The sequence below is a fragment of the Sycon ciliatum genome, chromosome 5 (assembly GCF_964019385.1).
Source record: "Sycon ciliatum chromosome 5, ocSycCili1.1, whole genome shotgun sequence".
In the NCBI taxonomy this organism is placed as follows: domain Eukaryota; kingdom Metazoa; phylum Porifera; class Calcarea; order Leucosolenida; family Sycettidae; genus Sycon; species Sycon ciliatum.
Genome location: NC_088647.1, coordinates 2,645,265 through 2,666,920, shown reverse-complemented (window position 1 = coordinate 2,666,920; position 21,656 = coordinate 2,645,265). Strand labels below are relative to the sequence as shown.

Below are 21,656 nucleotides of genomic sequence, written 5' to 3'. Positions count from 1 at the left end.
AGCCTATCATCGCCTCCGGCGATGGGGCGTCACAAGGTGTGTGCGCGTGTGTGGTGGTGGTGGTGGTGGTGGTGGTGGTGTGTGTGTGTGTGTGTGTGTGTGTGTGTGTGTGTGTGTGTGTGTGTGTCGGACCGCCAGATAGCGGACTGGTACGACCTCGCCCAGGATCGCAGAGAATGGAGATCAGCATGCAGCACCATTCCTCCGACCGAGCCCGTCACCTTAGACTTCGTTTGCACTTGTGGAAAGCGCTATCGCCGTCGCCAGGACTTGACTCGCCACGCCCGATTCTGCTCGTGACTTGAACACTGTTGGTCCCTTCGGGACCTGCTATCATCTCCGGATGGGCATATTGTATTGTATTGTATTGTATTGTGTGTGTGTCGATAGTGCATGCACTTGTATTCATTGGCATGTATAGTTGTCACCGTGCAATGCACACACCCAGTACAATACAATAATGCCCATCCGTGGATGATAATAGGTCCTGAAATGACCGATGTTGTTTCAGTCAGTGAGAGCAGATCTCCGAATGGCGCACACACGCAGACACACACACGGAGGTTGGGTGTTCGCTGTGTGCTGTAATGATCATTGGTATTTGACTACTGTCATTACATGTACTGAAGTACTACTACAAAATTGTAGTATTTGCAGTGGTTTGTGCGTTCAATAAAACACCTTTTTAGCCGTATTTGACTACTCGTAGATCTACTATACTGTAGTTACACAAACTTACTTTCGGTGTACTTTTATTTTCGGTACTTTCAGTGCATCTGTTTTTATACCTAAAATTTCAATACACCGAACAAACACACACATAATCCAATAGAGAACTGATTCTCTGTACCTAAAATTTCTGCTCTGATACCGAAAATGTTGAGCACATAAAATTTCTGAAGAGCAGATGGCAAAGACAATCACCATGAATCACGGCGGGATTTCCCCTTCCTGCAGTCTTTGCTTTTTTGCTCGACCTTTGATGCACGGCGGTTGGCTTGACTTGCTGTTCAAATCACAAGACAACAAGCAAGACTGACTATGAAGTACGATTGTACTGTTGACTTCTACAAGTTCTAGTAAGTTAGTTTGTTCTACTCTACTAGGTCTAGACAAGAGCCATAGCCCAGTACCAAACAGGGAGCACTACAACAAGTATCTGATAGATCTACCTATTATCACAGCCGGCATTACAGGTTCCTACTTCGTGGTTTTGACATCGATCTTCTTTCTGAATATTTTCCTGGAGTTCTTCCAACGGACAGTCAGTGTCAGCCGCGTTGCTGATCGGTTGAACTTTCAATTGTCGCATAGATGTATGAGTTACGTAGTCTGTCCAAGAACAACTCTCATGTAGCGTCGTCTGCTTCGCAGGACGACTCAGCTGACATGGTGAGCCGCGCAGGACCCAGTAGTGAAGACGAGGGCCTTCACCGTTACGATTCCAGCACATCTGCCCCTGCGAATATGAGGGAGGCAATGGATGGTGGCTGTCAGATCAACGCGAGCGAGAGCGATGTGACACCACGCGTCACCCATGCACAAGCAAAGCGGAAGAACAACTTGGAGCAGACGATTCTTATACCGGAAGGCGGCAGTGAGAAGTTTTTCTCGTTTCGCAAGCTATGGGCATTCACAGGTCCTGGGTTTCTGATGAGCATCGCCTACCTGGATCCAGGGAACATTGAGTCTGACATGCAGTCTGGTGGCGCGGCTGGGTTTCATCTGCTATGGCTTCTGTTCACCGCAACATGTATGGGTTTACTTCTGCAGCGGCTCTCTGCAAGACTTGGTGTCACTAGTGGCCAGCATTTGGCGGAGCTGTGCCGCCAACAGTATCCCCGCACGCCGCGCATAGTCCTCTGGCTCATGATCGAGCTGGCCATCGTCGGATCCGACATGCAAGAAGTCATCGGAACGGCCATTGCCTACTCGTTGCTTAGCAACGGCAAAATCCCGTTGTATGCCGGGGTCCTAATCACCATCGCCGATACATTCCTGTTCTTGTTTCTGGACAATTATGGTCTGCGCAAGTTGGAGGTATTCTTCTGCACGCTGATCACCATCATGGCGGTGACGTTTGGGTACGAGTATATTGTAGCAGCACCTAACCAGGCGGAGGTGATGGAGGGTCTGGTGATACCGTGGTGCTCCAACTGTGATCGACAGGCGCTGCAGCAAGCGGTGGGCATCATCGGTGCCGTCATCATGCCGCACAACTTCTATCTGCACTCGGCCCTGGTGCGCAGCCGCGACGTCGACCGCTCGTCCTCTGCCAAGATCAAGGAGGCTAATTTCTACTTCTTTGTCGAGTCGGCCATCGCTCTCATGGTGTCCTTTGTCATCAACTTGTTTGTGGTGTGTGTCTTTGCTGAGACTTTCTTCAATGTCAGCACGAGTACCATCCTGAATGAGTTTAACTGCAGTGCTTTAGGCAGTACGTCAGATCTCTCCTTGAATAGCACGTTTGACCTGGACTTGCGCAAGGGTGGAATCTTTTTGGGCTGCCGTTTTGGCGATGTAGCCAAGTATATCTGGGCGGTAGGTATTTTGGCAGCTGGTCAAAGTTCCACTATGACTGGCACGTATGCTGGTCAGTTTGCAATGGAGGGTTTCCTTACCATCAGCTGGAGTCGCTGGAAGCGTGTCTTGCTCACGCGCAGTATTGCAATCACGCCCACACTCTTCGTCGCCGTCTCGACGGGAATCGACCATCTGAGCGGCTTGAACGACTGGCTGAATGTCCTGCAATCCATTCTTCTACCGTTTGCCGTCCTGCCCGTGCTGCACTTTGCCTCTAGCAAGGCTGTGATGCGTGAGTTTAGAGCCGGCATTCCCATGCAGATTTCAATGTGGGTCATGGCCGTACTGGTGATGAGTGTCAACATCTACTTCACCGTCAGCTTCTTAGATGACCTGTGGGAAGCCCTGCCGTCGACCGGTGCTCGCGTCGGGGTTGGCTTCGGTATCACCCTGTTCTTCGCCATCTATATCACCTTAGTCGGCTACCTTGTACTGTCTATAGTGGGACTGTACGTGCCTGGTCTGCAGGAGAAACTAGGCCAAACGTCCAATATGTACGAACTACTCCACGGCGGCCTTGACATGCATGATTCGCAGCAAGAGCATCATGGGCCGCAGGCAGTGAGGTGTCCGCATGCCGAAGGGCTCTGAGTGTACTTCAAACTGCATATTTTATTCTAGGGATTTTATTTAGGGATTAATATGGAGACAAACTACAGACTTTTTTCTACAGATTGTTGTTCTAGTGAGACCTGTGGTCTCCGCTAATTCGGTTGGCTCCAAACGTACCTGTGTGGTTCCCGCTGCCCCCCCCCCCCCTGCTAACCTCACGTGTACTACATGGTGCTGTAGTATATACATGCATAGTCCCTAGCTTTAAGACTGTACTCCTAGACTTTTTGAATATGATTTGTAGCTGCGCTAGTTTCATTTGCAGCTGTCACGTCCAGCCGGTCAAGGCTTATTTCTTTCTCTGCATGCTGGCTTGCATCTTTCTGTGCTGGCTTCTTGTTTCTTCTCAGCGTTTGCCTTGCTGAGCGTAGCGGCCTTAGGAGCTGAATACTGAAAAAGAAGAAGAAATCGTTCTCATTTCTCACCGTGATAATTGGTAGCCCGAGACATCACATTCTGTCAAAGATAATGTTTGTCTTTGGAGTGTCCCAGGGAGTTGTACATGACACTGTATAGACCCGGGAGAGGACATGGCACTGATTCCCGTGGACAGGCCTTCCTCACCTGTACAACTCCCCGGAGTGACCACAACTCACAAGGCTTTATTCAGTGTAAGGCCACCCTTTCTTTTTTCGTTGTTTAACGTCCACGCCCGCGTACCTTTTTGCCTCCGACCGGAAAAAAAAACAAGAAAGTAGTAGTACCAATAATATGCGAAGTTGTAAATACATGATTGTGTAGTTTCACAGTGTGCCGATCATGACCTTAAACTTATAATCTTGCCTCCCGGGCATGCCTTTGTCTTGTGTTCTTTTTTTTGTTGGCTTTTAAATATCGTACGGTGTGTGTCCTAGTAAAAAGCCAGACGTAATTCATGACATGCTAACTCCATGCTATGTACTGTACCTGTTTTGTTGGATTCATCAGGCATGTGCTCCAATGTACCATCAAAGAGTGTTGTTCTATGCCTGCAAGTGCCGTTAGACCCAGAAATATTGTATATATCACATGCTTTACTGGTCAGAATGTTTGATTGGGGTTTCCAGTTTTTGGAATGGGCTTTTGTTTTTTTTCCGCCCTCCCGCGTACCTTTTCGCGAAAAAAAGGACGTTAAACAATGAATTAACAAAGGGTGGCCTAAGTTTGGATTCCTGACCTGCAGCGTGAGATGAACCGTGGACTGGTGCCAGTGCTGGTGAGATTGGCTGAGAGAGGATTACTTCAATTCTAGCCATGATTGTCACCGAGTAAACGCAGATCTGCCTTTCAGGATTTCATGTGCTACACTCCATACATACTGTAACATAGCACCAAGAGTACATTATGTACTCTTGATAGCATAATATTTTGTTGTACACACGTATGACAGAATGTCACAAGCAGAAGGTGGAGGACACACACACAGTGACACATACACATGCGCATGCATCATGCAGTCTTGCAGTTGCACCAAGACTCAACTAATTCTTATTCTCAAGAGTAGTCTACGTACTCTTGCCGTCTTGGTTGCACTGCACTGATGGCTGTGCGGGGAAATCCCTTTTCTCTGGTTTTCTACGTGGCGTTGACTTTTGTACGTCACGACATCACATGACGTCATTGAACAAGACGGATATGCGGCGGATCCTGCATGCATCCTGGATACAGGATAGATTTAGTAGAGGATTTGCTTTTTTGAAGTGCCGAGTGAGTAGAATACATCTTGTTCAAACTCGAGTTGGTTCAGCTTTGCTTAGGTGTTTGTCGGAACGAGGAGCTGCTGACATTTGCTAGAGAGGAGTCTTTATGAGTCTGGACCGAAATGGAGGGAACTCCAGTGCTAACTAGTCTGAAGATCCTGATCATCGGGGACAGTGGAGTCGGAAAATCCAGGTACGTCTAGTCATCGCATGCACGCTGCCATTGTTCTCGAATCGGAAACTTTCTACATGTATGAGCTGACGTTCGTGTTCCTAGTCAGCAGTAGCTTGAAATCATGGTGGCTGGTGAGGATTATATCCCGGGCATTGCCGATAATTGCCAACTCAGAGTGCATTGTGTTCGCATTCTAGATGCCTGAGTGTAAATGTATCACTAACAAGAAACAGGCGAATTTCGACCACACCTCTGCCTGGCAGAATCATGATGGGTAGGGGGGTTGTACACTAGCACTAGCGCTCAGCCACTGGATTTGGAATGGTGTGTTCCCATGGTGCAAGCTACAGCCGTGACCAAAGAAATCGGACCTGTGAGCCGACAACAGTGCCAACGCGCATGCGGCCCTCGAAAGGGTTTTTGGACGGTGCGTGATGGAATGGAAACGCGGCACTGCTTTGACTTGTGGGTCGGATTTCTTCAGCCAGGACTGTAGTTATGCATGCAGGATGCCATAAAGGAGCATCTTCACAGACAGTGTAAATGCCGTGGATGTTGTCCTGACCGTGATGTTTTCATTATGCAATGCTGCAATTGCCCTGCTGCCAACAAAAATCGTAGGAAAAGGCCTAAAGCCTGGTCGAATAACTCTTTCATGGCTGTGCCAATTGTTCAATTGTTCAGAACAACTTGCCATGCTCAGATAAGCCTTTCTATGTATTTGATCTTCGAACTTGCTTTGTCTTCATGAATTTTTTCTTGCCCAACCTATTTTGCTCATGTTTTTGAATGGACTGTTCAATAGTGTATCCTGTGTAAAACACTGCTATCAGACCTGAGCGTTATCTAGTTATGAACTACAGTACAGCTGGAGACACATGTACATGTATGGCCACCAAGCCTGGAGCCAGCTCCTGACGAGTGGTGCGATCCCCGGGTCAATACAGCCCCCCCCCCCCCTACCCGCGGTTGGTTATCACTAAAAAAAACAAAAAAAACAATGTACACTGCTAATAAAATAAATAGTACCATTGGACCGGAGACCCCATCAGGCTGAGGTATGGCCTCGGGTGAATGCAGATACGGATAGTCACTGGCTTTATATCTATGCCGACGCATTGTTGTTCAATTCAGTCTGAATGTGTGTGTGTGTGTGTGTGTGTGTGTTCCGTGCACGCGCGGATAGTCACTGGCTTAGACCTATGCCGACGCACTGTTGTTCAATTCAGTCTGATTGATGTGTGTGTGTGTGTGTGTGTGTGTGTGTTCCGTGCACGCGCGTTTGCGTATGTGTGTGTGTGCGTGTATGTGTGTGTGTATGTGTGTGTGCGTGTATGTGTGTGTGCGTGTGTGTGTGCGTGTATGTGTGTGTGCGTGTATGTGTGTTTGTATGTGTGTGTATGTGTGTGTGTGTGGTTAGTTTATTGCTGCGGTTCACGGATGATCGCTTTGATCCAGAACAGTCCACCACAATTGGTAAGTTAAATAGTGGCGTTATAGCTAAAGACAGTTACACTCATACCTTGTTTATCCGGCCGGTCTCTCTACTACAATTTTTTGCCCAATTTTTCCACTGAGTGGAGTAATTCGCGGCGAAATTTGTCTGTAGTCCGAAGTGTCATGTGACAGTGCAATCACCTGGAGACTCGTGCTGGTGCTCCATCTACAGTACTGAGAGTACACAGCTCTCCAAGAGTATGAAGCTCTGAAGATGAGGTCTCTTGCAGCAAAGCTCCATCGCATGGTGCACAATCATTGCACACACGTACTGCATGTGGTACATGCAGAAGTGGTTGGCGGGGTTTGCCACAGACTTTTCCCAGTTTCGTTCATGAAGTGCATGCATGTGTTATCTGCTCTCCGCTTGCTAAAATCTGCTCTGGTTGCATACGGCATAAACATTGCACCACATGGCGGTGTGTTTCCCTGTTGGTTGGATAGTATGGATACACAGCTACTTCTAGCCAGGTCGAAATAGTAGGGGGGGGGGACCCGGAACAGTTACACTTTAACCCATTTTTCCATTATCAAATTATCTTGCAATGCGAAATGCAATGTATGAGGCGAACATCTGACTTCACCCCAGACAAATGTGCCTTTATGAACCCTCTACTGATTATCGACTTCATTTTTCATTGAATGGCATGAGAAACACAAAAATCGGAAAATGGGTAGGGGCGGCACTTTTTCACGGGGGGGGGGGGGGGGGGGCTGTGCCCCCCCCCCCCTTGGCTAGAACCCTGGTACATGTACTGTAGACTATAGACTGTAGACCCCAGTCAAGCAGCACATGCTTGAGGTGACAGTGGTGGTGCTGCCATTGCTGCTGCTGCTTCTGCTGCTGCTGCTAGTGAGCGCTAGGTACTAGTATATACATTTCCAAGTTGTCCTGTTCTCTATTGTTGTATTCCGAGCTAGCCTGGGCCTCGTATCACGGGCAAAAACCTCGTGTGCTCCAGACGCAGTCGTGAGTCAGTCAAATGTCAAGTCAGTCAACAGGAAGTGCGAGCTTTGACGTTCGGAGCAGACACTTTCTTAAAAAAAACAGGGAGTTGTAAAAAAACGGCCAAGTAAAACGGAAGTCACGAAATGAGCGCTAGCAAAATTAACCAACAAAACAGTAAAGCCAGCTGCTCAGCTGCTCGGTTGTTCTATTGGCACTTATTAATGGAATACTCGTGTGACTACACTGGACTGTAATGCTTCTCTAACTATTTTTTCAGGTGTTGATTTCAAAGTGAAGACACTGACTGTGGGCAGTAGCCGGGTGAAGTTGTCAATATGGGTAAGGCTTTCTTTTGGGAAGATTTATTTGTGCATGATCTACTTGGGGGTAGAGAGACATTTTACTTTTACATGTCTACCAGGTTCAGCCTTACGTCCCGCAGCTGTGTTGATGAGCTCACGGGGATAGGAGCAGGAAACTGTCTGCAAACTGACTTTACTTGGAATCATGATTCCGGGTCATGCAGATTCCCTTTCCAAGCCGCTCTCTGGTCTAGTATTGGTCTGTGTCCTCTTCTGTCCTTCAAACATACACACATACACACACATGCACGCACGTGCACAAACATCCACACACACACACACACACGCTGTCTGGCTGAAAGTCCAGAACTTTAGGCGTAAAAACAATACTAGTAATGGCTTTCACTACATTTCTGTATTTCACTCTCAGCTTGCTTGCCTATTGGTGATTTCACCTTGGCGTAATGTTGTGTGACGTGTGTCCGTTGTTCTGTTCTGACTAATGTCCATTGTTCTGTTCTGATTTATGTCCGTTGTTGTGACTTGTGTGCGTTGCTCTGACTTATGTCCGTTGTTCTGACTTGTGTCCGTTGTTCTGACTTGTGTACGTTGCTCTCTTCTGACCTTAACAGGACACGGCCGGGCAGGAGCGTTTCCGTACCCTCACACCCAGTTACTACCGTGGCGCACAGGGTGTTATACTAGGTAAGAACACAGCCAATAAATTGAAATACTGTATAAGCCATTATTCTAACGAGGCACATATATAACGATTTCCTAAAATTTACTGCTTTACGTGTACCAAAGGTAATGATTCTCACTCATTCTCAATGCTCAATAGCAACAGTATTGTATCGATTTCTGTATAACGATTTCTAGATTCTCACTCATTCTCAATGCTCAATAGCAACAGTATTGTATCGATTTCTGTATAACGATTTCTATTTTAACGACAGATTTCTCCTCGTTAACTCGTTAGAATTAGCACTTCGTTATATAATTATATATATATGGCTTTTACACTACATGTAATTGTGTTTTTAACCTCTTTTTGTCTCGTCACTGGAAAACACCTACAAGAATGCAAGTCCTCCGGACAGTCAGAAACAGATGGGATATTATGCAGCTCCTAAAGCGGAAAACGTATGAAAAACGACAAGCAGAGCTATGCACAACAGCAGGGTCTACTTCACTGTTGAAATATCTGCGCTGCGCCCGCCGACAGCCTGTCTGTCGTCTCTCTGCTTCGGGATCATGATGGTGTGATTGTACTTATCCCTTACTACTGTTGGTATGCAAATGTAGCTCTCTTATACTGGACAATGTCTTGATGGTGATGACGATTATACCAGGCGTCCATTTCTTTATCTGTCGACTCAATCGGTGTACCGTTGGCACCACTGATCAACTGGTTGCTTGCATTTGTCTTAATGTGCTCTTGTATGACTAGCCTATGACTGCTCCTGTCGGTCAACGTTTGACGGTCTAAATGTATGGCTGAATGAGCTATCAACGTATGCGACTAAGGAGAACATTGTCAAGATGCTGGTCGGCAATAAGATAGATCGAGTAAGTGCAAGTATGCCTGTACATGACCTTTGAATGCCCGTACATTTGTCTGATTGCATTGCGAAGAGGCTGGTATTAACATTTGGGTCTTTAATACTGTGTATGTGTTACTACTACTTACTAGTATGTACTCTTCTCCATTGTTTCCATGGCTGGCTACCACCCCTATCCAGTTATATTGGCTGCTGCCATTGGACAGTGAATACATAAATACATGTAATTGCATGCGTGTGATTGTACACGGTGCTCATTGGATGGATAATCATGATAACATGGAGCGGTGCCCTGGCACTCTTGCGTTGTTGTTTCACATCTTTATTCTCTGTAGTTGTTCGAAATCTTTATTCTCACGCTGTTGTTGTTCTTGTTGTCGTTGTCGTTGTTATCATCAGGACTCGACTAGTAGTCTGATATCACAATGGCTGTTGGATTGTACTCTGTGTGGATTGTTGGCAATTGTCTTTCTCTAATATGTGGCATGTGCTTGGCGTTGCCTGTTATTATGTCGGCTTGCAGGAAGGCAGGGAAGTGACGAGAGAGGAGGGCCTGCAGTTTGCACGCGCACATTCCATGCTGTTTATTGAAGCAAGGTGGGCAGCGCACACTGTCACTAGGTTGTCTATGCACGAGCCACCAGTGCACTTAAAGCATTCATGGTCATTCGTACTCCTAGATCAAGAACACACCGTGCATGGACATAAGATAGAGCCTATTCTCACAATTTATTTGTGAACTATAAGAAACAATGTGGCGTTAAAAAAATGTACTGTAAGTCTGCAAATTTTCGGCCCATTCAAATTCGGCCTCCCAGGGCTAAAACCCATCAAATGTCCGGCCTGTACTGCTGCCGCCTGTATACACTGTCACACGGAACATTGCAAAACAAAATTTCGGCCGCAACGAATTTTCGGCCAAACATGACCAGGCCGAAAATAGCCGAAAATAAATATACGCCGAATATTGTTGGTTTACAGTACTGCTGCATATGTTCCTTGATGCTTGGCGGTGCTCACTGGCTTTCCTATGGACACAGGAAAACCGGTATGACTGAGTCTCACACGAACCGTGACATTTTTTTAAAACGATACTTGAAGTGTGCTACTGACACTGTCATTGTCACTGTCGCTGTCGTTTGTTCTCCGTTTCTTCTAAGTTTGCGGCACCTGTGCATGGATGGCGAGCACCGTGTTGTCTTTGCACATGCACGTGTGCTTCATTGAGCATCACGTCCCACGAACCAATGGATCTGTGTTGTTTGTGTTCTGGGCCTCTCCATTGGTCCAGTGCTAAGGCGCGTGATCTGTTTGTTTGTGTTCTGGATCTCTCCATTGATGCAGTGCTAAGACGCGTGATGGTGTGCAGGTTGCGTTTGAAGAGCTCGTGGAGAAGGTTAGTCCCTTGGACAGGTGTACATGTGGCTAGAGTCTAGAGAACCCCAGTGCTGCCAACCTTCCGCATTTCCCCGTATTCGTACGGAAAATCTCTCCTTCGTCCGCAGTACGGAATTTGAGCAAGATGGCACGGAGCATTGAAGAGGATCGATCGGCTACAGATATGTATGTAGAAGCATGGCAAGTGCAAGCTGAGCGATGAATATCCCTGTGCCAAAGCGAGTGCATGTCATGCTTCGACTACATGTAGCATAAAATAGCACGTCATGGTACAAATCCCACATGTTTTGCACTAGCAAATCCAGCCACCGACAACCATGTGAGTGTCAAAAAGCAAAACACAAGCAATGCACACGGCAGTGCATTGTCAGTACGCAAAAACACTGCAAAATACGGGAAATCAGAAGTCGCAGTGTGCAAAACAGACCCAGTTGCTTGGCAGCATTGGAACTCAATACAATACAGTCGACTCCTTATATGACGAACAGCTTTGTGCAGAAGAATCCGTTCTTTATAACCGAAGTTCTTTATTACCAAAATGCACTCACACCATACAAGCAACACGCCACGACTGGCATGTGGCCCATGTCAGTATGAGTGCGCCTGGTTTACATGCGGCCCTACAAGATTTGGTTCGTCATAAACGAAAACTGTTTGCAGCAAGGCGTCAATTTTGTATGAGCCCAAACAGGGACATGACCGTGGTTTGCTATATCACAAAATTTGCTATATGCGAGTTCGTTGTGGGTGGAGTCGACTGTAGCTGGATGAAAATGTGTTCTATCAGTATTACATGACTGTACAGTGTCTACCCGTGTTAGTGCGACATCGGTCACAAGATCTCTTATAGGCGATGGTGCCATCGTGAGAATAAAGAATTCAAAAGACCAACCTCATTAGTTGACAACGATGCAAAATCTCCTGACGGAACATGTGTAGTAGCAAGAGTACATAACCCCCAAGAGTGTGCAACTCCAGCTATGGGGTCTGCGACGGCAGAACTTCACATCACGTGATGAACCCGTACACATTGCTTGCACTCTGTGCAAGATAGATACAGGGTTGTACATAACCCAGCTTTGGGCCCAACTCTCTTGTGGTCACTTTGCACTGTTTGCCAGCATTACCTTTTGAACCATGTCGCGTGATGTGAAGTTCTGCCGTCGCAGCACGGCATAGAGGTTGTGCAGGCAGTTGCACATTCTTGGGGGTTATGTACTCTTGGTAATAGTCATACCACGCATTCATATACATACACGTTCTGATAGTAGGCAATACTCAGTATAAGATCAAAATGTTGAACCCTCCAGGTTGTCTACTAATGAAGGTAGACCTATACATGGGTGACACACTGCGTGATTGTTCAATAAATCTCGCACACTACTTGCCCGTGCAATAAATCTCTTTGCTGTTGTGTTGTGTTGCTGATACTGCCAGGTCATTCAAACACCAGGCTTGTGGCAGGCGGAAGGCGGCGCGGGTGCTGGCGGCGCGCCACTAAGTCTGGCTTCCGGCGGAGCGGCAGCCATGGAAACCTGCTCAGGCTACTGCTCCACGCTGTGATGTGCTGCTCAGAATCTGCTCGGTGTCTACACAAAATCCACTCTGTATCCATGCAGTACAGCAGTATGTGCTTGGAGCTCTCAGCCTCGTGCAGCAGTATCTGTAAGAACCGGAGGAGATGGAGGCTATGACCCAGGTTAGAGGTTGACACTGTTTCTGTTCATGGCCCCGTTCGCAACAGTTCTGTTGCCTAGGCCCGGCCAAGTATGCAGCTGCTGCCTTGCCACGCTGCATTGCAGCTATGCACCACACGTAATGGCTCTACAGCTGCATGTACAAGTAAGTATTAGCTGTGCGTCATTGGTCATCTCAGCGATTGATCTCTGTTCGCTGATTTCGCTCGGCTTCTATCCGCCTGTGCATCTCTGCTCCGTGCTGCAAGCAAGCATTGGGGATGGCTTCACACCTTGACCAACTGACCGCAACCTCTGCGTGCGCACGTGTGTGTGTGTGTGTGTGTGTGTGTGTGTGTGTGTGTGTGTGTGTGTGTGTGTGCATGTGTGTGTGTGTGTGTGTGTGTGTGTGTGTGTGTGTGCTACTGACTGTGAGTTCCCCATTTAGCTTAGAACTTTCTTGAGCTTACATGTGTGTGTTAGGCATGTTATCAGCCATGCTGCCAGTACCTGCTGTAATCTGGACGCATAACGGTATCAGCTGCCAGACCTATCCCATATCTCCTAGTGTTTTCGGGCTACTCAATGTCCACAATCAGATTTTTCCTGTGCTTAAAAGTAAGTGCCTGACATTTTCGCTGCACATGCCGACCTTTTATTCTGTCGTTTGTTAGCTTTAGTACAATTTTATCTTGCTCAGCACCTGCAGAAAGACTTTGAATGGAACTGTTGCCCTCACTTGTCTTGAAGGCCTCTGGAAGACAGCTGCTCTATATTTTACTTTCGTCATTGCACGATAGAAGTGCACTTTTGTTTGAGTCAAATGATAAATATCATGCTGCGTGAGTGAACTCGCCTCTGAAATGTTTGTTTCTGTGCTGGCGTGTTTCAAGATATTTCTACCTTTATTCTATGCATCTCGTCAAGTCATGTACATTTTTCAATCATTAGTGCAAGTAACTAGTTTGTTGACAGTACATCGTGCCATGGTACACCAGTGAACCCCAGCACTGGTATATGCCATAAGCAGCTCGTCGGAAGCACTTCATGAGTGGTCCGGCCGATAATGTTGAGCTGGAGATGGTCCGGCCGGAGGGGGTCCGGGGAGCGGGAGGGGGGGGGGGGGGGGTCCTTTAAAAAAATACTCAGGCCATGGCCCAAAAGCCTGACCCAGTCTGACAGCCTCTTTGCTTTGCAGTACAGCCGATCATAGTGTAGGGCATATTATCATAGTGCAGTCGACCTAATTCCTCTGGGTGGGTCTCCAACTCATTGTGTGTGTGACTGCAAAGAAGTACAAAACGAGGCGTTCGCAAAAGAAGTGTACAGACTACATGTATACAGTCACTAGTCATGTGTACGTGTGTGTATGTGTATGTGATTACTGATGGTACATGGTGAGACTGGTGTCGTGGTGACAAAAAGCATAAAAATAAACATGCGTGAGTGACTGGCACATGTACATGCATGGTCGACCAGGTACACACTATTAAAATGTATGATGTGCGTGGAATGCATGTGATGTGGGGCGAATGTCTGAGCTCCAGCAATCTCAACTCAAAAGTGATGATGTAGCTGGCGAAATACAGACATGTCTGTCTCTGTACCGAGCTTCCCTACCAGCTGAGAGCGACGAGTCGGGGCCTGCAAGCCATGGCCTGGTGTTGACTGTTGGCATATGTCGCTCGTGTCGACCTTTGCGATTCGGAGTCTCCTTTTCTTTCGATGGATTTGACGTTTATAAGGTTACAGTCGACTGTTTGCGTGAATCTATTTGCTGCCATCGCGATCCTGAAGCCGCACTGGTCAGATCATCCGACTCGACTGCAGTCTGCAGTGCTGCATGCTGCCACTGCCCTGAGTCTGAGTAGATTTACGGGCACTGCACAGACTGTCTACTCGTAGGTCTACTCCTCGGAGTCTGACTGAGTGCGGTTCATCATCAATCATCATCAGCAGCAGATCTAGTCCGATTGACTTCCTCACACTTGCTCACTCCACCAACCCGTTGGCTTTGGGAGGTGGTTGTCTTTTCATTCGCTGCCACCTATCCCGGTTTATTCGCTGACTAGCGCAGGCCGAGCAGGATCGCCACTTGTGCGTCATGTCGTTCCTACTTCGCTCCTGGTAAGTAACGTTAGTTGTGGTGCACTGTAAGCTGTGCTATGCCTGGCAAGGCAGGGAGAGTGCTCCTGTTTGATGTGTCTTTGGCGTTGATCGAGTTTCGGTGGCAATTATTTCCTATTTTTGTGTTTGCTCGCTAGGCGTGCATCGCAACGCACGGGGCTACTCTCCCGTCGTGCGCCTATTCACGGACTGCGGACCGCGCGCCAAGCGGATGGCCAGCAATATCTACTCGCAGCGAGATCGCTGACATCGACGATCACGATCGACACTCTGCAGCGCCAGCCAGAGCTGGACAGTTTTCGGAAATTCATTGAGGAATACCGTGATGTGTGCGAACCGAAAGAGATCTACATTTGCGACGGCAGCGAAGAGGAACTGAGAAGTCTCACACAACACATGATCGACACTGGTGTAATCAGAGAGCTCAAACACCCATCCTATGAGAACTGGTAAATATACTAATGTACCCGAGATTTAGAGAACACGAACGATTATTTCCTTTTTGTGGTGTTGCACTGCACGCCGTGGTGTGGGACGAGTTAGTAACTACGAGGTCTCCTTTGGGCCCTGTCTGTGTGTCATGGATGTAGTCAGGTGCAGTGGCGGCTCGTTCTGTTTCTACCTGTGTACTGTAGCGCAGTCTACGTGCTTTCACATTTCGTCGAGCGAGGGATGGCAATCGCCATGGACGTCTTGTGCGCTTTGCTCGCCACTGTTCGCACAAGAGCCGGGGAAAGCCTGAGCATGAGATGCTGCGATATTTTTTTCTACCGGCTGCCGTGTTTCCGCCGGTTTACTGATCAGTGCAGTAGGACTAGGAGTTCTTGTGAGAGTGCATGGACTATGTCACAGTATGTGGGGTCATACTACTTACTAGTCTGTACTCGTGCATGCGACGCTGCACGCGACCATTGTTCGGTGTGGGCTCGATGGAGGTGTGGCACAACATGGCGGCGCTGGTGGTCACCTTTACCAGTACGACTCCTACGACTCCTAGTGGCTGACTCCTGTCTGTGTACAATTATCATTAGTCATAGAGACAGTGCAGCAGTACAAGACTATAGTATAGTCCTGCAAGATTGTAAAAAAAAGGAAGGCATGCACATGTAGTGATGTAGAGAAGCATACTTGCCAACCCTACCGGAATTTCCGGGAAAATCCAGGAAAACTCGCTTTCGTCCCGGCATACCGGAAAAGTTATAACATCCACCGGATTTTCGAAAATTGTCCCTCAGCACCTTTTTTGTTGATTTTCGGTTTTTCAATGCTCGCGAGCATAGCAGCTACAAGTGCTGTGCCCACAACGAAGCTCTATAGCGAGCAAGAACTCTAAATGTTGCGAATGTTCGGGCAGATCGAGGAAAAATGGGCAAAATCAAGGAAAAACCTCATCGGTATCAAGGAAACTGTTTGCCAGGGGTTGGCAAGTATGAGAAGGTCCTGAATGTGTGAGGCTCATCCTGGTCCCAGAGATCACATCAAAGACTGAGCGAGTGGCCAGTCCGTTGGATGGCTGCTAAAACCCGGTTGCTGTATTTTCCGGAGTATAATCCGCACCCCCATTTTTTTGCCACGAAATACGGAATCTACCCTATTAATTTATCATCGGAATATACTGTAAAACCGGAAAGCCTAACGAGTCACAGAGTCTTTTTAACGCCCAATTTTTTTCGTTATTTGAAGAAACGTTATCGCGAACCCGGTTTGAGATGTCTGTGTAAAGATGCGCTTACAGATGAGTGACTAGGTAGCCATCGTTAAACTTTCTGCACGTTACCATGCCAAAAATAGAAAAAAACGTTTAAAAAGTTGTTGGTCATTAAACTTTCCGGTTTTACAGTAAGACACACGCCCCCAAGGGGGGGGGGGGGATCTGAGCGTTCAAAGTGCGGCTTATACTCCGGAAAATACTGTCTATCCAGTGTGCATGATACACAGTTGCTTTTGACTCTGTGCGGCCATAGCCCGGTTAGAAGACGAGAGTGTGCTAGTTGCATGAATGCCCAGTGCAAGCAGCAGTCCTTGTTGTACTCGGCCAGTGGACACGGTGACGTTCTGGTAGCCTGTGTGTGAGCAGAACCGTATGACGCAATGTAGCGTAGATGTGAGCACTTGAGTCAGTCTTGGGCGTTGCGTACCGGAAGCACAGTGAACCGGGAAACCTCAATTGCGATCTGGAAACTTTCGTGATTTTCCCGGTGCATGGGTGCGAAATCCTAAAAAAATTAATGTAATGAAGCGTAGAACTGTAGACTGTAGACTAATGAAATATGACATCAATCACAAACATTTCCAGGTGCAAACTTATCTGTGCTCGCAAACTACGAGCTAAAACAAGCAAACTTTTCCCGGTTAAAATGTAAACTGTGAATTTCCATTCGGATAAGTATTTGCGGTCACGTTCTCTACTTGGTCTTGTTGCTGTTGTACATTCTGCAGCTATCTTGCTCGATCGGACCCGGCAGATGTTGCCCGCGTGGAAACCAAGACATACGTCTGTACACCGGAGGAGGAGGATATCATTGCGGAGGGTGCTCGGCGACTGCAGCAGGGCCAGCGCGAAGGCCCGAACTGGATGCCCGAGAGCAAGATGGACATGAAAATGAGATCTCGCCTGGAGAAGTCCATGAAAAGTAAGCTGTGCGTGTGTGTGTGGGGGGGGGGGGGGTACGCGAGTTTTTTATTTGATTGCGCCGCATACACTGATGAATTTCTGGTTTCATAGGATATTCAGCTGTCAGAAGCTTTATTGTGCGTGTTCATGAGTGATTTTGGGAAGGGGCTGCGTATCTATACATCTGGGTTTATGTGAATGTGTGCATTAAAAACCAATTTGGTTATATCTGTGTGTGTGGCATGCATGTAGATCGTCGCATGTACGTGATCCCGTTCAGCATGGGCAAGGTGGGATCACCGCTAGCCAAAGCTGGTGTGCAGCTGACTGACTCGCCATACGTGGTGGCCAGCATGCGCATCATGACGCACGGCATGGGCCAGGAGACCATCAAGTCGCTGCTGGAGAAGAAGGACGACTTTGTGCGCTGCGTGCACAGTGTGGGTCGCCCGATGGACCAGGTGGACTACAACAGCCTGCTGCCGTCGTGGCCGTGCGATCCCAAGCGCGTACTCATCGCTCACTACCCGCGCCGTCGCAAGATAGTCTCCTACGGCAGCGGGTACGGCGGCAACTCTCTGCTGGGCAAGAAGTGCTTTGCGCTGCGCCTGGCCTCCGCCATGGGCCACAATGACGAGAAGAACCCGTGGTACGCGGAGCACATGCTGGTAAGGCTTCATCACTAATAGGGGACCATCTGGAGCTGAAGAGATTCCCTCAGCTTTAACATTCAAATTATATTATAGATTCATTAGTTCGAGGGAAAGTTGAAAGTGGGAAAAGTCTATATTATAGAGTGGAGTGTGTTTTCCTGTTTTTAGCTTTTTATTGGGGCATTCTTCCAGTATCGGTACTGTGGGGTCCTTCACAGCAGGAGTAAATTGGCAGGGCATGGAGGTGCTCAGTGTTTCTTGACTTGGAGGAAGCGCCTACCTGCAGTTGTAACCGTCCCTCCTCTGGCCCGGTGAAGGCGAACAGTTAAAAGGTTGGAATGAAATCAGTGAGCGCACCATACGAGTGCAATTGCTGTGCAATAAAATGCCTGGTTATCCAAGCGACGAATTATCCCAGACGCCTTATCGAACTACATTGAAGGGCAACTTCAGCGGACAGGTGTAATTCTCTCCCATCCGACTGCAGCCAAGCAGCTTTCTTTGCCATTACATGTATATAACAGCTCTTTGCTACAGCAATTAGGTACCGTATTTTCCGGAGTATTAGCCGCACTGGAGTAGACCCCCCCCCCCCCATTTTTTTGCCACGAAATACAGACATCGACCCTATTTATCACCGTTATTTTGATCATCGGAGTATAAGCCGCACCCCCCCCCCTTTTTGGGGGTGAATTTTTGAGTGTTCAAAGTGCGGCTTATACTCCGGAATATACCGTAGCCTATTCTGTGGCATCTTTTGTGTCACCTTTTCAACTTTATTTCACGCAATTACTCACGGTACTGTAACAGGACTCGCAGTCTGCGGGGATTGCCCTATTAAAATGCCTTGGCGACAACAACAACAACAGCTGACTTTACTTTACACCTAGAAAGAGGACAAAGGATGCAAGCATGAATAAAACAAGCATGTGTGAACGTAGTGCGACAACAATAGACACAGCCAGTGGATATAACTAACAACCACCTGCAAATACTAGGCATGAAACTTCAGGCTCTTCACTAGCCACATTTTCTAAAGTTTTCCACAAGTATATGTTCATGCCTACCTGTCAGGAGGTTGTTGGTTATCCATCGGTTGTCTATTGTTGTCGCACTATGTTTCACACTTGTTCCCTTTCTTCGCACTTGCACCTTTTTGGTTATTTCCATCGTGTTCCACCTGACGAGAAGGCATGAAAGTATGCTCGTGTGAAACTTTAGAATATATTGCTTGGAAAGAGCCGAAGTTTGTCCTCTTTCTAAGCGTAGAGACATTTTTGTCTTCAAGGAAACTTTTGCGTATTTCAAATCGAGTCATTACTTTAGTAGCGCTTTATGTTTGCGCCTTGGAGAAGTGTTGGAGCTGGGTGTCAGGTCACCGAATGTCTCAGTACTCCTTGTCGGTTTTGTGCCATTTTGTCGCACTCGCTGACTGTATAAGATCTGGTTACGTTGGTGGACAGTTTGTCATAACTCGTTACATTTTGTCCTTTTCCTTTCTTCATCATAACTATATTGGCTCACCATCCGAGTTCAATTATGTGTAGCTCTTCTCAATATGCCATGGGTAACAGCTTTGTCACTGCTGAACATGCCATGTCCTCATGGCATGCCTGCCTGTGCCGAATTGTGTGGGCCGGCTATGCATTGCATTCAGTGCATCTGTGCATTCAGTGTATCGGTGTATCAGTGCATTCAGTGCATCTGTGCATTCGGTCTATCGGTGCATTCAGTGCATCGGTGTATCAGTGTAGGGTGTCTGTGTAGGTACACGTACTAGGCTTCATTCCTGTCCGTTTGTTTTCTGTGTGTTTTCTACTGTGTGCTCCGCTCAGATCATGCGTCTGGAGAAGGGAGACAAACACAAGTACATAGCGGCTGCATTCCCCAGCGCGTGCGGCAAGACCAACCTAGCCATGATGCAGCCGTCCTTGGATGGCTGGGACATCAAGTGCGTCGGCGACGACATTGCGTGGATGCGCTTCGACGAGGAGGGTAACCTGCGTGCCATCAACCCTGAGAACGGCTTCTTTGGTGTCGCTCCCGGCACCAGTGCCAAGACGAATCCAGTAGCCATGAAGATGATCCACAAGAACACCATCTTCACCAACGTGGCCTATACCGAGGAGGGCGAGGTGTTCTGGGAGAACATGGGCGCGCACCCTGACTTCTCCAAGGTCAAGGTGATCACGTGGCGTGGCGTGCCGCACTGGAGGCCCAACATGGTCAACATCGACGGCATCCCGATCACGGCCTCGCATCCCAACTCTCGCTTCTGCACGCCGATCAACCATTGCTCCATCCTGGACAAGGAGGGCGCCGCGGACCCGAAGGGCGTCAAGATCGACGCCATCGTTTTCGGCGGTCGTCGCGCTGACACCGTACCGCTGGTGTTCCAGTCGCGTAACTGGAAGCATGGCGTGTTGATGGGAGCGTCGATGAGGTCCGGCGCAACCGCCGCTGCCACCGACGTCAAGTCCAGCATACGCTCCGACCCGTTTGCCATGCTGCCATTCTTCGGCTACAACGTCGGCAACTACTTCCAGCACTGGTTGAACATGGAGAAGCCAAACCACAATCTTCCCAAGATCTTTCAAGTCAACTGGTTCCAGAAGGACGAGCGCGGTCAGTTCATGTGGCCAGGTTTCGGCGAGAACATTCGCGTGCTCGACTGGATTTTCCGCCGCTGTGACGAACAGCCGGCGGAGAGTGGTATAGCCCGCGAGACGCCCATAGGCTTTGTACCCAGCCAGAACGCTATTGACACAGACGGCTTGAAGGACGACGTGCCAATGGATCGCCTGCTGGATGTCAACAAGCATCTGTGGACGGAGGAGCTGAAGGCCGTCAAGCAGTACCTCGAGAAACAAAATGGAAATGATCTGCCCCAAGAGCTACGCAGTCAGCTGCGTGAGCTGGAGGACAGGCTCGCAGCCAGCCGCAGCTAAGCCGAGTGCACAGTTTTTGTATTGGTGGCGTTCACTGCGCTGTACATAGCTTTGTGCAGCCTAGCTGGTGTGTATATTTGTAAAGCAACACGCTATCCCTGCACAACATCGGCTCCGTCTTGCTAGCTTGCCAGCAAAGGGACGGACGTGCAGTTCTCTTCACGGCTCACTCCTGTTTCCGTTTACTCGTACAGCACATCGCACTAGAGGCGCAGTAGGTGTAAGTACGGTCTCTTGTTGCTTAGTACTCATCTCCATATGTCTTGCATGCCAAGCCACAGTTTGGGTCATTCTGCTTGTGGCTCTGATTCGTTTTTTTCTTCGTGTGAGAAGATAATAAGGGCTTGCTCTCCTGTACTGAGTACGGAAAGCAACTAGAACAAATTGCGTCTAAATGTCATTGTCAATATTCTTTTCGAATTGATGCCGATTTGTTTTTGTTTTTCTTGTGTACGTAGTATCAATATCCAGAGCTGGTCATTCTTCTCCAGTTGTGTGTGTGTGTGGTGCTCTCATTGCCAGCTTCATGCCAATAGGGTTGTCTCTCTCTCTCTCTTCTTCTCTCTGTCCTCATTCTCTCAGGCTCTTTGCGCCGGTAGTCGATTACTATTTTTCTCTTTGAAACAAAATTTGTCTGATCTCTCAGTCAGTATACCAAACCAGTAATAGTTACTTTGCTGAAGTTCGGCAATTAGGTATATGTAGCTTATTTTTGCCGTTTTGTTCAGTTCTAAACAAAGTCAAAAATTATAATATCGTCGCGGAGCATCGTGCACGAACTATGACCTGATCTTCTTTACTTATTATCACGAACGATACCGTCAGCCCATGCATCTAGTTCAATGAGTATGTTGTGAAGCAATAACTAACTTGGTTCTCAA

General features: G+C 47.9%; 3 protein-coding genes across 3 annotated transcripts; all 3 read left to right on the top strand.

The window, feature by feature from the left end:
- Positions 1–741: 741 nt before the first annotated feature.
- Positions 742–4,324, top strand: LOC135817159 (natural resistance-associated macrophage protein 2-like). Its single transcript, XM_065330283.1, has one exon. The coding sequence runs from the start codon at positions 1,315–1,317 to the stop codon at positions 3,172–3,174; it is 1,860 nt and encodes a 619-aa protein (XP_065186355.1). The 5' UTR covers positions 742–1,314; the 3' UTR covers positions 3,175–4,324.
- Positions 4,325–4,860: 536 nt separating this feature from the next.
- LOC135817160 (ras-related protein Rab-18-like) lies at positions 4,861–13,391 on the top strand. Its single transcript, XM_065330284.1, has 8 exons — positions 4,861–5,067; positions 6,470–6,525; positions 7,773–7,834; positions 8,430–8,502; positions 9,248–9,366; positions 9,883–9,956; positions 10,704–10,755; positions 12,195–13,391. The coding sequence occupies exons 1-8, from the start codon at positions 4,997–4,999 to the stop codon at positions 12,318–12,320; spliced, it is 633 nt and encodes a 210-aa protein (XP_065186356.1). The 5' UTR covers positions 4,861–4,996; the 3' UTR covers positions 12,321–13,391.
- A 1,010-nt stretch (positions 13,392–14,401) lies between these two features.
- On the top strand, positions 14,402–21,656 carry LOC135817157 (phosphoenolpyruvate carboxykinase, cytosolic [GTP]-like). Its single transcript, XM_065330281.1, has 5 exons — positions 14,402–14,560; positions 14,698–15,009; positions 17,000–17,193; positions 17,427–17,842; positions 19,663–21,656. Exons 1-5 carry the CDS (start codon positions 14,538–14,540, stop codon positions 20,773–20,775), a joined length of 2,058 nt encoding a protein of 685 aa, XP_065186353.1. The 5' UTR covers positions 14,402–14,537; the 3' UTR covers positions 20,776–21,656.